The sequence below is a fragment of the Scyliorhinus torazame genome, chromosome 11 (assembly GCF_047496885.1).
Source record: "Scyliorhinus torazame isolate Kashiwa2021f chromosome 11, sScyTor2.1, whole genome shotgun sequence".
NCBI classification, from domain to species: Eukaryota; Metazoa; Chordata; class Chondrichthyes; order Carcharhiniformes; family Scyliorhinidae; genus Scyliorhinus; species Scyliorhinus torazame.
In genome coordinates, this window is record NC_092717.1 from 50,909,385 (window position 1) to 50,924,487 (window position 15,103).

Genomic DNA, 15,103 nt, shown 5'->3' on the forward strand with positions numbered 1-15,103 from the left:
ATCATACGAACCACCAGACATTAAACCAGGCACCAGAACCGGCAACGGCAAACCGAGCCCTGCCGACCCTGCAAAGTCCTCCCGACTAACATCTGGGGCCTTGTGCCAAAGTTGGGAGAGCTGTCTCTCAGACTAGTCAAGCAACAGCCTGACGTGGTCATACTCACAGAATCATACCGTACAGACAATGTCCCAGGCACCACTATCACCATTCCTGAGTATGTCCTGTCTCATCGGCAGGACAGACCCAGCAGAGGTGATGGCACAGTGGTATATAGTCGGGAGGGAGTTGCCCTGGGAGTCCTCAACATCGATTCTGGACCCCATGAAGTCTCATGGCTTCAGGTTAAACATAGCCATCGCTGAACCCCTCACAATCAACATCCTGGGGGCTACCATTGATTAGAAACTGAACTTGATTAGCCATATTAATACTGTGGCTACCAGGGCAGGTCAAAGGCTAGGTTACCTGTGGAGGGTAACTCACCTCCTGACCCCCCAAAGCCTGTCCACCATCTACAAGTCACAAGTCAGGTGTGTAATGGAATACTCTCCACTTGCCTGGATGAGTGCAGCTCCAACAACACTCAAGAAGCTCGACATCATCCAGGACAATGCAGCCCGCTTGATTGCTCGTCCTTTCACAAACATTCAAACCACTAACCACCGACGAACAATGGCAGCCGTGTGTAATATCTACAAGATGCACTGCAGTAACTTACTATAATCTTTATTGTCACAAGTAGGCTTACGTTAACAGTGCAATGAAGTTACTGTGAAAAGCCCCCAGTCGCCACACTCCGACTCCTGTTCGCGTACACAGAGGGAGAATTCAAAATGCCCAATTCACCTAACAGCGCATCTTTCGGCACTTGTGGGAGGAAACCGGAGCACCCGGAGGAAACCCACGCAGAACTAAGGTTCCTTAGACAACACCTTCCAAACCCACGATCACTACCATCTAGAAGGACAAGAACAGCAGATGCCTGGGTGCCCCACCACCTGGAGGTTCACCACCCTGGCTTGGAAATATATTGCCGTTCCTTCACTGTCATTGCGGCAACATCCTGGAATTCTCTCCCGAGCAGCACAGTGGGTGCTCCTACATGTCATGGAAATGCAGTGGTTCAAGAAGGCAACTCACTACCACCTTCTAAAGGGCAACTAGGGATGGGCAATAAATGCTGGCCTAACCAATGATGCCCACATCCCGTAACTGAGTTTTTAAAAAAAACATTATAACAATGAGAGAATATGGAATAAGAGATTATAAAAGTGTCATTGAAGGATTGATAGCAGTGGTACAGACCTCATTGTTTACTTCATTGCTCTCAAGGGCAGCATTTATTATTCAATTCTAGTTGCCCTGAGAGGTTGATGGGCCACCTTTCATAACCTCCAGTGGCAGCTCTGTACAAGTGAATAGTTTGCCAGCCTACTGCCAAGGGCAGTTCAGAATCAGAGACTTGGGACTGAAGTCAATAATAGGCCAGCCATGAAGGAAATGCTAAGGACAACAAGGTTTCTTCCCTGAAGGACAGTAGTGAACCAGTTGGGTTCCTGGGGCTGGATTCTCCGCAGCCCCGCACCAAAGTCGCGTTGGGCGCAGGGACGGAGAATCCAATTTCACGCCGAAATCGAGCCCGGCGATTCTCCGGGACCCGAGAATCGGCGTGATCGCAGAGTACCCCGCACAGCTGGGGGCCAATTGCCAGAGGGCAGCCCAGCGATCCTCCGCTCCCGACTGGCCGGGTTCCCGACGGTTGGTTCTAACCACCAATTGTCAGTTGGGATGCTGGTGGGGGGGCAGGGGGATCATTCACGGTGGGGGGGGAGGGGGGCCTCCAGGATGGCCAGACTACCGATCGGGGACCACCAATCGGCGGGCGTGTGCGATCTGTGCGGGGTCCTATCTTCTTGGTGCTGGTCCGTGGTATGGGTCGGCCATTCCACGCAGGGTGGCCGACTCAGGCCGCTGCCTTGCGCATGCGCCGGCCCCCGACTGGAAGTGCAGGGCCCCGTATCGGCAGCCGGAGCTGCAAGGACTACCCCGTGGCCCTGCTGCCCCCTGCAATTCGGAGAATCACGCTGGACTTTCTCCAGGTAAGTGATTCGTGGGCATTTTTTTGCAGGCGTGGGGACATAGCCCCATTATTGGAGAATCCCACCCAGGTACTTTGGAAAGGGTGGCAAGAAGGACACAAAGGCACTAGGTTTAAAATCAATGAGCTATTTAGTATGCCCGAACAAAGAGTGTTCTGAATGATGTTACAACCCCATTGATGTTACTACTGGGCAAGCCAGATCTAGGATGGAACCTGGCTTGGCAGATCCTACTTTTTATTTTTTGTTTGGAATATGTGGATGAACAGAGACACAGGACTGCTGATGAATTTTAAACAAAAGAAGAAAACATTTATTTCACAAGAAAAGATTAACTATAATATAACACTCCTTCACCCCAGCTATGTCTTTACAGATATATCTGGATTTGTAAGGATAGCACAAGTTACAAATCCATCTTATACTCTAATGTTCTCCATAAGTACACAGTCCATGTAAACCAATGGGTAAAATATGGTCAGACGCCCCTCACTTTGAAACCAAGTGACAGATGTCACCCAAACCAACTTCTGTGAAATTCTCATCAAAGCTCCCTAGATACTTGCAGTCAGGCCCGTGGAGGATGCAGTCAGGCCCGTGGAAGGGGTGGGGAGGGAAGGGGGAGAAGGGAAGGATGCAGTCATGCCCGTGGTGGGGGTTGAGGAGGGTTACCCGTAGGAGCGACATGCCATGGCAGGACGGTGGCGAAGACACGCTCGCAAGTTGAGGTCATGCTGATGGGCAAAGGCCACTGGCGCAGCAGTGAGGAGGGACGGGATGAACTGGCCGGTAGACGGAGACTGTTGGCAGGGGTCAGGGTGCCTGCGTGTCTGCAGCGAGACCAGGCAACCGGGGCACACATGTATCCCCTGGCACCTGGCTGACGAGGTGTCCCAGCGCCATCGTTAACCATGTTGTTTCTCCCCCCCCCCCCAACCGCCCCCCCTCTCCCCCCCCCCCCCCTGCAATTCGTCATGTTTGCGCACCAGCCAGCTATGTTTGCTGCCGTGGTGGGAGCCGCTGCCCTGCAGGTGGCCACCTGGCAGCGTCGACGCAGGCGGCTTAGAGCAGCTGCGGCAGCGGCGGCTGCAGCAGAGGGAGTGGTTGCAGAGGGCCCCGTGCCACCCGCTGAGGCTGCAGGCCCGCACGCCCGACATGTGCAGGAGGAGGCGGAGGGGGACAATGACCACCACATCATCAAGGTGTCAAGGCGTCGGAGGTGCCCCATGAGGCCTCGAGTCAACTGTGACTGTATGTCGTTCGAGGACCTGCCGGATAGGGCATGCAGGAGCAGACTCCGATTGAGTAGGGAGTCCATGGCACATATATGCCACCTCATGGTGCACCTGGCACCACGTGGAACGGGGGGAGGATATGCTATCCTGATGACCGTCAAGGTGACGGTAGCCCTCAATTTCTTTGCAAAGGGTTCGTTCCAGGTGCCGAGCGGGGACCTATCCGGGATCTCATAGGCATCGGTGCCCCGGTGCAAGCGAGCCGTGACCGACTCCCTGTATGCTATCGCCGACAGGTACATACAGTTTCCGGAGGATTGCGCACACAGGATGCCCGGGCAGCGGGATTTACCACCGTGGCCGGGATACCGATGGTCCAGGGTGCGATTGATGGGGTACACGTCACCATGCGCCCACGCTCGGAGAACAGGGACGTTTTCAGGAACAGAAAGGGGACCTACTCTATGAACATTCAGGTGGTCTGCAACCATCGCATGATGATCATGCACGTGTGTGCCCAGTACCTGGCAGTGTGCATGATGCCTTTGCCTTTATCCTGGCGCAATCGTACATCCCCGCAACGTTCGAGGGACACCCCCCCCCCCCCCCCCCCCCCCCGGCTGAGGGGCTTGTTGCTGGGCGACAGGGCTTACCCATTGCGGTTGTGGCTGATGACGGCTATACAGAGGCCACAGACCAACGCGGAGACCCGCTACAATGAGGCCCATGCAGCAACCAGGGTGTTGTGGAGAGGTGCTTCGGCCTCTTGAAGATGCGATCCAGGTGTCTGGACCGCTCTGGAGGGGCCCTGCAGTACCATTCCGAGAGGGTCGGCCGCATATTTGTTCTCTGCTGTGCGCTACACACATTGCCCAGCAGAGGGGTGATGTCCTGGAAGAGGAGGCACAGGGGGAGCCCGATGACAGTGACGCGTCTGCATATGAGGATGGGGAGAGGGTGGGGGGCACAGACACGACATGGGGCTGGATATGGCCGGGAGGCTGCACGACGCCACCGGCTTGGCGGGCGAGCACGCGAGGCATTGATCGCCGCACGTTTCACGAACTAGGGGGAGGGCATCGCGGAGCAAGGCACTTGCACCACCGTTCTGCCCAAACGCGCCACCCAACACCCCCACCTCCCGCACCATCCGACAACGCTAGCGCCCACACCACCACTTTCACAGCAACTTACACCTGCGGCACAACGGGATGTCTCACACAGTTGCTTGTGTAAGCGGGTGCGATCAGTGCCATGCTGAATGATTACAACCCGCTCTGCGATGAGCTGTGAGCTCCAGATCACTAGATAATGTCTGACTCATGGCCATAGCTAAACCCTCCACCTCGCTGGTCCCTGTATGCGTCACAGACACTCCATCACACGCTCATGTGGGGTAGCTGGCGTCAGTGTGCCGAGGATGACGGGGTTTGAGGGGGGGGGGGGCACACACCGGCATCTCCGTTGTAACAAACTTCGACCCCAGCGCCACTCGGTCCACCTCACGACCCCTCAGGGAGTGTAGCCAGGCAGGGGACTCTCACTTGGCCCTGCGCCTCCGACCTGGCATGGCGCTACCTCCCGGGTGGCGGCTCCCTCAGAGAGGTCCAGAGCCCTCTGCTCATGGACGGTGAGGGGGTGCAGCTCTGTGACATAGCACAGAGTCACCTAGATTTTGTGTAACAGTGACTTTATTCGTGACATTCACAGACAAGTGCCCTAGCCCCTAGAACTAAACTGTGCCCTGCACCCGTGCCAACTTACCACATGTCTAACTTCTTTGCCTTCGCCTTGGTGTTTCCCCAGATGGTACAGCAGGAGTGGAGGCAGACTGCTGAGACTCCTGCCCTGCGATGTGGCTCCCCGTCGGCGCGCGTTTCCTGGGGCGGCTCGGCTTCGATGGGCCAGGCTGCTCGGCGGGCGTGCTAGGTGGCATGGTGCCACCCTGTCCTGCCCGCTGCCCACCAGATGTACCAGGGACGGTACGGGGGTAGTCAGAGTGTTCCGGGACCTCCCTTGCTGGAGTTACCTGGACGGGCCCCAGAACCACCTCCTCCCTTGGGGAGCCCGGTGGCCCCCGGGCCTCACTATGGGACGGTGATGCGAGCGGAGACGAACGGCGTTGCACCACCGACACCTGGCACTGCCAGTCCTGGAGGCCGGCTGCAACATTGACCAGGGTTTGACCGTTCGCAGCGACTGAGCTCTGGGAGTGCGACATCCCTGTCAGGGACTGCATGTGCGCAAGGCAGCTGATGCTCTCAGCGATGGCCTGCTGAGACTGGGCCAGACCCCGGAGTGCGCCGACAACGTCCAGTTGGCTCTGGCACATGGCTGCCTGGGAGAGGGTAGTCCTCTCCTGGGCCATGGGTGACGCCTGCACACGAAGCCCCACGCCTTGCAGAACCTGACCCATGGCCGAAACCGTTGCCCACATTGCGTCCACCGCGGACGCCACAAATGCGGTGTCGGCCTGGGTGGCAGTCATGACCGGCACCACTCCCTGCTCCTGGAAGCGGATGGACTCCTCCAACTGCGTTTGCAGATGCTGGAAGACGGCCGTCATCCCGTTGTCCACTCCCTGGGTTTCCAAAGGCATCGGGCCTGTGGGTGGCTCTGGTAAGTCCAGGAACCCGGGAACCGTCTGGGCGGCAGCTGGGTGCTGGACGTGGCCTGCCCTCTGACCGTCCAGCCCCTTGGCTGTTCCTCCCTCCACCTGCTGTACCGGTTCGGCTGTGTGGTGTCCACCAGTCAGTGACCCCGAAGCCTCATCACGAATGTGCCCAACCGAGGTGAGTGTATCTGCGAAGGTGGATGTTGTGGGTGACAGCAGTGACGCAAACTCGAGGTCCTCATCTGTCCCCAGGTCTGGGGTCTCCTGGGTCGATCCTTGGACCGATGCACGTAGTCCGCGGACCATGTTAGGTGCAGTGTCCGGTCTGTCCATCGTCTGTCTGGCTGTCCTCTGTGCGTCACTGACCAGAGTCCCCATCCTCTCTCCGTCACTGTCCTGGCCCGCAGCCCTCTCCTTGTCTGTCTCACGGCCATCAGCGTCCTGACTGTCCGTCCTGTGTTCGTCAGTGTCGTCTCTGTCTGTCCTCTGTGCATCCCCCTCCAGTGCCCCGGCCGCAGAAAAGGGCCTTCCTGTCCGTCTTCCTTCCCCTCTCTGCCGTGCGTCCCTGTGGGCGGATGAGCTTGGAGCTGGACAGCGGGGGCTTGTCCGAGATGTCCCTGGACTATCGGCTCCTGGCCCTGGAGAACACAAGGCATGTATCGTTAGACACGCGGAGTCGGGTGTGAGGGGGTGGAGTGTGACGGGGGGTTAGGGAGTGGAGGGGTATGTATCGGGATGGGTTGAGAGGGGAGGGTTTGGGGGCACTGGTAGGGGGTGCAGTGTGAGGGGGGGGGTGGGGAGGTGACGGGCTGCAGGAATGTAGCCAGGCAGGGGACTCTCACTTGGTCCTGCGCCTCCGACCTGGCATGGCGCTACCTCCCGGGTGGCGGCTCCCTCAGAGAGGTCCAGAGCCCTCTGCTCATGGACGGTGAGGGGGTGCAGCTCAGGTGACACCCCCTCCGGTTCTTGTACGCTCACGGTGGTTGTGAGCTGTCTTGTCCTGCGGGCCGGAGGCATCACAGTCAGCATCGAGACACTAGATGTTGGCAACATCATGACTGGGTGGGGGACACTGGGCACCATGCCATGGTAGCTCTCAAGGGGAGGTGTTGCCCATGTGGGTCGGGTGCAGCGTGGTGCCCCCCCTGTGTGGGCAGGGGGGGGGGTTCCCATGAAACGTGGTGGGGGGGCGGCCGGGGGGAACTCTCGGGTACTTACCCTGGCAGCCCTCGTGAGGTCGTGGAGCTTCTTCCGGCACTGGTCTCCAGAGCGGGGGGTGTGCCCCACAGCGCTAACCGCGGCGTCCACTTCACGCCAGCCGCGCTTCACAGTGCTGGACGGGTGCCCACGTCTTGGGCACAGGATGGCCCTGCGCTCTTCTACTGCTTCTAATAGAGTCTTTAGATCGCTGTCCCGGGACCTGGGAGTGGCACGGCGGGGCTCAGCCATCTCTATCCTTCAGGTCCTGTGCGCGGATTGCCAACTTCAAATTGTGTGGCGTCAGCAGGGCGTCGCGCGATGGCGCTGCTGCTCTGGCGCCACGCCCACTGCGTTTCTCGCAGCCCCGCTGCTGGCCCCTATTCGGGGCCTGAATCTATCGTGCCCGCGGCCGTTTCGCACCGTCGTGAAACGTGACAGAGTTCACGACGGAGCAGACACTCTGCCTCAATATCAGAAAATCCCGGCCTTTATCTTTCTTAATACCATCTCTGTGTTCTTTGGGCCACACCAGCACATATGCTTGCACGATGCGATAAACAGCTGGTGCTGCTCAAGAGCGTTGTATGAAGATCATAAACATTACTGCTGTAAGTAGGAAGGGTTTACTGTGATCCATCCAAGGATGGCTTGCTTATGGATCAGATTTAACCTGCCCTTCCTGTTGAATAATATTTTTGACATGACCTGTAGATATAAGAATTATTTTATTTTTGACCCGTTATTTTTTAAAGAAGTAGATTTTTTTCCATGTCTGGCAGCCTTAGTTGTTCAGAATCTTTCACCTGGATGTATGAAAACCCAAAGGGGCAATATAGTCCATGGTGCAGCTTGTTATCCGATTGGTGGTGTTCCAATGTCCTCTTGTTCTTCCTTGTCCCTGCTGCCCACCACCTTTTTCCATCTCTTCCATTTCTTTGTTCTCTTATCCCCTGTATGTTGAGTTCTCCTTCCAATCACCCTCTTTGCTAGCCAGTCGTATCATGCAAATTGTTTGTCAGTGAGCAGGGAAGGTGATGGACGTGGACCCGATTACGAAATAGGTGGTGAACCATCACGTGACTCAACCTCTAAATCCCAAGAGGCCAACAAGAAAAAGGTGAAAGTGCAACAGATATCAGCAGAAGAGGAAACAATGTGTGTGAGGAACATGCAGGAGAGAATACGAAGATAGAAAAATAAACAAAAACAGAGATGAAAGCAAGATGAAATAAATGAGTAGCCAGAATTGCCCAAAGATTGTCCATCCATTGAGCCAAATATCTTAGTTGCAAACTACTGAGAATCATCAAGGTGGATACAATTTAGTTTGAATTAGTTATGCTGAGGGAGATTTTCATGAAGTTTTTTGCTTAATGCTCAAGTATTGAAATTGCAGCGAAATGCAGAACCAGTTTCCTCCTGAACAATTGCAAGGGAACATATTGGCATGACGCCTGACAGACCATTTTCTATTGCAGCATATCCCCACAGTCAATGCTCAATTAGCTACATCAATACATCCTATTCTAGCATTAATTAAATAACATCAAGCAGCAATTTTAAGAAATCACCTCACTGTTCCTCATAATTGACATTATTTGTTTTAAACCTGCAGATATTGATAATTTATTTACATATTTTCCATTAGGATGGTGACCCAGTTAGACCTGGAGTAGCTATGACTGACCTAGCGACGGGCTTGTACAGTCATGGAGCTATAATGGCAGGGCTGCTACAGAAAGCAAAGACCGGAAAAGGACTGCATATTGACTGCAATCTGCTTTCATCCCAGGTAAGAAGAGAAACTATTTTGTTCCTTATCAGTCAAACAGAATGTAGACTATTGATGCAATTAGGATTACAGCTGGCAGTGAGCAATGTGATGTTGATCTGGGAAATCTCATGTTTGAATGTGGAAGGAGCTTGACTCAGCTGCATTGGTAGTGGGGGGGTCTGTATTCTGAATTTATTTGTTAGTTTGAGTTAGCATTTTTTTTTTTTTTGTTGCAATATAGATGTTATCATTTTTTAAAGCTTTTTGCCATAAGACCATAAAGACATAGGAGCAGAATTAGGCCACTCGGCCCATCAAGTCTGCTCCATCATTCAATCATGGCTGATACTTTTCTCATTCCCATTTTCCTGCCTCCCCCCCCCCCCCCCGGGCACTGGTCTCCAATAACCCCTCATCCCGTTATTAATCAAGAACCTATCCATCTCTGTCTTAAAGACACTCAATGATTTGGCCTCCACAGCCTCCTGTGCCAAAGAGTTCCACAGATTCACCACCCTCTGGCTGAAGAAATTCCTCCTCATTTCTGTTTTGAACGATCGTCCTTTTAGTCTGAGATCATGTCCTCTAGTTCTAGTTTTTCCTACAAGTGGAAACATCCTCTTCACGTCCACACTATCCAGGCCTCACAGTATCCTGTAAGTTTCAATAAGATACCCCCCTCATCCTTCTAAACTCCAACGAGTACAGACCCAGAACCCTCAACCGTTCCTCTTACGACAAGTTCTTCATTCTAGGGATCATTCTTGTGAACCTCCTCTGGATCCTTTCCAAGGCCAGCACATCCTTCCTTAGATACGGCCATTGCGCTCTGTGTTCTATCCAATAATGGGTAATGATGAAAGCTGTGGATTGGGTAGTAGATCCGTCTACAGCAATAATTTTTTTTTTTTTTTTTTTGAATTTTAAAAATAATTTTTATTCAAAATTTTTCAGATTATCACAACAGAAAAATAGAACCTTCCCTTTACACAAACAACAAGAACAAAAGTGCATAAATAAACAAATAAACATTTAACAGTAAACAATAGTGCATCTCCTACCAGACACAAATTTACCCCCCCCCCCCCCCCCCCCGGGTTGCTGCTGCTGACCCCGCCATGTCGTTGATCCAGGATTCCACGCTTGGGGGCCTCGCATCTTTCCACTGAAGGAGAATCCTTCGTCAGGCTACCAGGGACGCAAAGGCCAGAATACCGGCCTCTTTCGCCTCCTGCACTCCTGGCTCGTCCGACGCTCCAAATATTGTGAGCCCCCAGCTAGGCCTAACCCTGGAATTCACGACCCTTGACACCGTCCTCGCTACGCCCCTCCAGAACTCCTCCAACGCTGGACATGCCCAGAACATGTGGGTGTGGTTTGCTGGGCTCCCCGAACACCTCGCACATCTGCCCTCACTCCCCAAAAAACGGCTTAGCCTTGCCCCGGTCATGTGCAGCGCTCGGCCCAGCGAGGTCGGCAAAGCAATTCAACGTTAATTCATCCGCTTAACGAGGCCTCACGGGCATCTTGGCGCAAATGAAGGCTCGCCAGCTGATTCGGCGGGACCGCGCTCGCCAGCCTCCCGCTAGCAAGGTTGAGCAAGGACTTCCGGTTGCAGCTATGTGGCACGATTCGGCAGCTCCCGCTACCACGGACTTTCGGGCTCGCTAGAGGAGCCCCAACGGAACTTTTTTTTGACGCAACCCGCGGGGAAGGGAAGAGTGAGGTCCCCCTCCAACTTCTATGAAACGGACCAGAAGTGCAACGGCCAAAGGAGCGGCACTGGAGCAACGGGAGAAGCGAGGGAAAGAAAACAAAATGGCGGCGGCCAGGGACAAAGGGGAGCTGCAGGAGTTCATCAAGCGCTGCTTCGAGGAGCAGCGCGAGGAGATGCGCAAGGAGATGTTGGCGCCTATGCTTTCAGCAATTGAAGGACTCGGGATCACCCAGAAGGCCCACGAAGTTAAGATCCAGGAGGTACAGAAAAGAGTCAGTCAGAACGAGGACGTGCTCGTGGGCCTGGCGGTGAGAGTGGAGCAGAACGAGGCGCTACACAAGAGGTGGGCGGGAAGACTCGAAGACCTGGAGAACAGGTCGAGGAAAAAGAATCTGCGGATCCTGGGTCTCCCTGAGGGAGTGGAGGGGGCCGATGCCGGGGCATACGCGAGCACGATGCTCGAGGCGATGATGGGCACGAAGGCCCCTTCAAGGCTGCTGGAGTTGGACAGGGCACATCGGGTGCTGGCGAGGAAGCCCCAGGCAAATGAGCCGCCAAGGGCGATGGTGGTGAGGTTCCACCGGCTCACGGACAGAGAGTGGGTCCTGAGATGGGCCAAGAAGGAGCGGAGCAGTAAGTGGGACAAGGCAGAGATCCGAATATACCCGGACTGGAGCACGGAGGTTGCAAAGCGGAGAGCGGGTTTCAACCGGGCCAAAGCGGCGTTGTACCGGAAAGAAGTGAAATTCGGAATGCTGCAGCCAGCGCGACTGTGGGTCACATGCAAGGGCCAACACTATTACTTCGAAACGCCTGAAGAGGCGTGGACCTTTGTACAAGCCGAAAAGTTGGACTCTAACTGAGGGTTTGTGTGGGTGGGGGGGGATGTGTGATGGTTGTTGTATATAGGGGGTCAATCACGCGCAGGAAATGTTATATGGGCTGGGGGAGAGAGACAAGGCTGCGACAGGAGCTGCGCCAGAGGGGCGGAGCGGGCTTTGGAAAGCGCAGGGTTTTTTCCCGCGCGCGGGAAGAAAGGCGGGAAGGGGAACGAAGGAATGCATATTGATTGGGAGACTCCCACACGGGGAGGTCAATGGGACGGCGGGGGAAGCCGGGGTCAGCAGGCGTCAGCTGACTTACGGGAGTGACATGGGGGGAGCAAGAAAGCTAGACAGGGGTCTAGCAGGGGGAGGGGAGGGGGGCAAGGAGGGAGGGGGAAAGGGTTGCTGCTGCACTGGCCAAAAGGGAATGGGACACAGAAGAGGTGGTCGGGGGGGGGGTCCCCCGTTTGGGGGACTGGAGGGTGAGGGAGGTGTGGACATGGGACTGGCCCAGAAAAGAAGATGGCTAGTCGGCGGGGGTGAGAGCCCCTCCAATCCGGCTGATAACGTGGAATGTGAGGGGCCTGAATGGGCCGGTGAAGAGGGCTCGAGTGTTCGCGCACTTAAAGGGCCTGAAGGCGGACGTGGCCATGCTCCAAGAGACACATCTGAAGGTGGCGGACCAGGTCAGGTTAAGAAAGGGATGGGTAGGACAGTATTCCACTCGGGACTGGACGCGAAGAATAGAGGGGTGGCAATATTGGTGGGAAAGCGGGTGTCATTTGCGGCCAAGACTATTGTAGTGGACAATGGAGGGCGATATGTAATGGTGAGCGGTAGGCTGCAAGGGACGTGGGTGGTGTTGGTAAACGTATACGCCCCGAACTGGGATGATGCAGGATTCATGAACTGTATGTTGGGGCGCATTCCGGACCTGGAGATAGGAGGCCTGATAGGAGGGGACTTCAATATAGTGTTGGATCCAGCACTGGACCGCTCCAAATCAAGGACTGGAAAGAGGCCGGCGGCGGCCAAGGTACTTAGGGGGTTTATGGATCAGATGGGGGGAGTGGACCCATGGCGGTTTGCAAGGCCGCAGGCCAGGGAATTTTCTTTCTTCTCCCATGTCTGTGCGGAGTCTGCACGTCCTCCCCGTGTCTGCGTGGGTTTCCTCCGGGTGCTCCGGTTTCCTCCCACAGTCCAAAGATGTGCGGGTTAGGTGAATTGGCCAATGATAAATTGCCCTTAATGTCCAAATTGCCCTTGGTGTTGGGTGGAGGTGTTGAGTTTGGGTAGGGTGCTCTTTCCAAGAGCCGGTGCAGACTCAAAGGGCCGAATGGCCTCCTTCTGCACTGTAAATTCAATGATAATCTATGATTAATCTAGGACAAAGGTTCGGCACAACATCGTGGGCCGAAGGGCCTGTTCTGTGCTGTATTTTCTATGTTCTATGTTCTATGTACACAAAGCCTACTCCCGGATAGATTTATTTGTTCTGGGTAGGGCGCTCATCCCAAGGGTGGAGGGGACGGAGTATTCGGCCATAGCCGTTTCGGACCATGCCCCGCACTGGGTGGAACTGGAGCTGGGAGAGGAGAGGGACCAACGCCCGTTGTGGCGGCTGGATGTGGGACTGCTGGCGGACGAGGTGGTGTGTGGGAAGGTGAGGGGGTGTATCGAAAGGTACTTGGAGCCAACGACAACGGTGAGGTGCGGGTGGGGTGGTATGGGAGGCGTTGAAGGCGGTGATCAGGAGAGAGCTAATCTCCATTAGGGCTCATAAGGAGAAGACAGAGGGTATGGAAAGGGAGAGGTTAGTGGGGGAGATTTTGAGAGTGGACAGGAGATACGCAGAGGCCCCGGAGGAAAGATTACTTGGGGAAAGACGACGGCTCCAGACAGAGTTTGACCTGTTGACCACAGGGAAGGCGGAGGCACAGTGGAGGAAAGCGCAGGGGGCGACCTACGAGTATGGGGAAAAGGCTAGTCGGATGCTGGCACACCAGCTCCGTAAGAGGATGGCAGCGAGGGAAATATGGGGAGTCAAAGATGGAAGGGAAGCCACGGTTCGGAGTGCGACGAAAATAAACGAGGTATTTAAGGCCTTTTATGAAGAGCTGTACAGATCCCAGCCCCCAGCGGGGGAAGAGGGGATGAGACGATTCCTAGATCAACTGAGATTCCCGAGGGTGGAGGAGCAGGAGGTGGCTGGTTTGGGGGCACCGATTGGGTTGGAGGAGCTGAGCAAGGGTTTGGGGAGTATGCAGGCAGGGAAGGCCCCAGGACCGGACGGATTCCTGGTGGAGTTCTACAGGAAGTACGCGCACCTGTTGGCTCCGCTACTGGTGAGGACCTTTAATGAGGCAAGAGAGGAGGGGACCCTGCCCCCGACAACGTCGGAAGCGACAATTTCTTTGATCCTAAAGCGGGACAAGGACCCACTGCAATGTGGATCCTACAGGCCGATCTCGCTCCTCAATGTGGATGCAAAGTTGCTGGCAAAAGTGCTGGCCACGAGGATCGAGAACTGTGTCCCGGGGGTGATCCATGAAGACCAGACGGGATTCGTAAAGGGCAGGCAATTAAACACTAACGTGCGGCGGCTCTTAAATGTGATGATGATGCCATCGGAGGAGGGAGAGGCGGAGATAGTGGCAGCTATGGACGTGGAGAAGGCCTTTGACCGAGTAGAGTGGGAGTACCTCTGGGAGGTGCTGCGTAGGTTTGGGTTCGGGGTAGGGTTTATCAATTGGGTTAAGCTCCTTTACAGAGCCCCGATGGCGAGTGTAGTGACGAACCGGCGGAGGTCGGAGTACTTTCGACTGTACCGAGGGACGAGGCAGGGATGCCCCCGTCCCCCCTGTTGATCGCATTGGCGATCGAACCATTGGCCATGTCATTGAGGGAGTCTAATAAATGGAGGGGGGTGGCCGAGGGGGAGAAGAGCATCGGGTGTCGCTATATGCGGATGACCTGTTGCTGTACGTGGCAGATCCAATGGAGGGGATGGTGGAGGTCATGCAGACTCTAAGGGGGCTTGGGGTGTTTTCGGGCTATAAGCTCAATGTAGGGAAGAGTGAGCTCTTTGTATTACAGGCGGGGACCAAGAAAGAGGGATAGGGGACCTACCGCTGAGGAGGGCGGAGGGGAGCTTTCGGTATCTGGGATCCAGATAGCCAGGAGTTGGGGGACCCTACATAAACTGAATCTGACGAGGTTGGTGGAGCAAATGGAGGAGGATTTCAAAAGATAGGACATGTTACCGCTCTCGCTGGCGGGTAGAGTGCAGTCGGTCAAAATGGTGGTCCTTCCGAGGTTTCTGTTTGTGTTTCAGTGCCTTCCCATCGTGATCACTAAGGCCTTTTTTAAGCGAGTAGGTAGGAGTATTATGGGGTTTGTGTGGGCGAATAAGACCCCGCGAGTAAGGAGAGGGTTCCTGGAACGCAGTAGGGACCGAGGAGGGTTGGCGCTGCCAAACCTGGGGAGCTACTACAGGGCAGCAAATGTGGCGATGATCCGCAAGTGGGTTATGGAGGGAGAGGGGGCGGCATGGAAGAGGATGGAGATGGCGTCCTGTAAAGGAACGAGCCTGGGGGCGTTGGTGACTGCACCGCTGCCGCTCTCGCCGACAAAATA

General features: G+C 55.2%; 1 protein-coding gene across 9 annotated transcripts in view; it reads left to right on the forward strand.

The window, feature by feature from the left end:
* sugct (succinyl-CoA:glutarate-CoA transferase) overlaps nucleotides 1-15,103 on the forward strand; it is an 842,325-nt gene that overhangs the window by 180,527 nt on the left and 646,695 nt on the right. For 7 of the 9 annotated variants that reach the window (XM_072467239.1, XM_072467242.1, XM_072467243.1 and 4 more), the window contains one exon: nucleotides 8,801-8,944. The exons of the other annotated variants lie outside the window; for them this stretch is intronic. In XM_072467239.1, coding sequence (XP_072323340.1) covers nucleotides 8,801-8,944 — 144 coding nt within the window. The remainder of the gene's footprint in view (nucleotides 1-8,800; nucleotides 8,945-15,103) is intronic. 9 annotated transcript variants of the gene reach the window in all.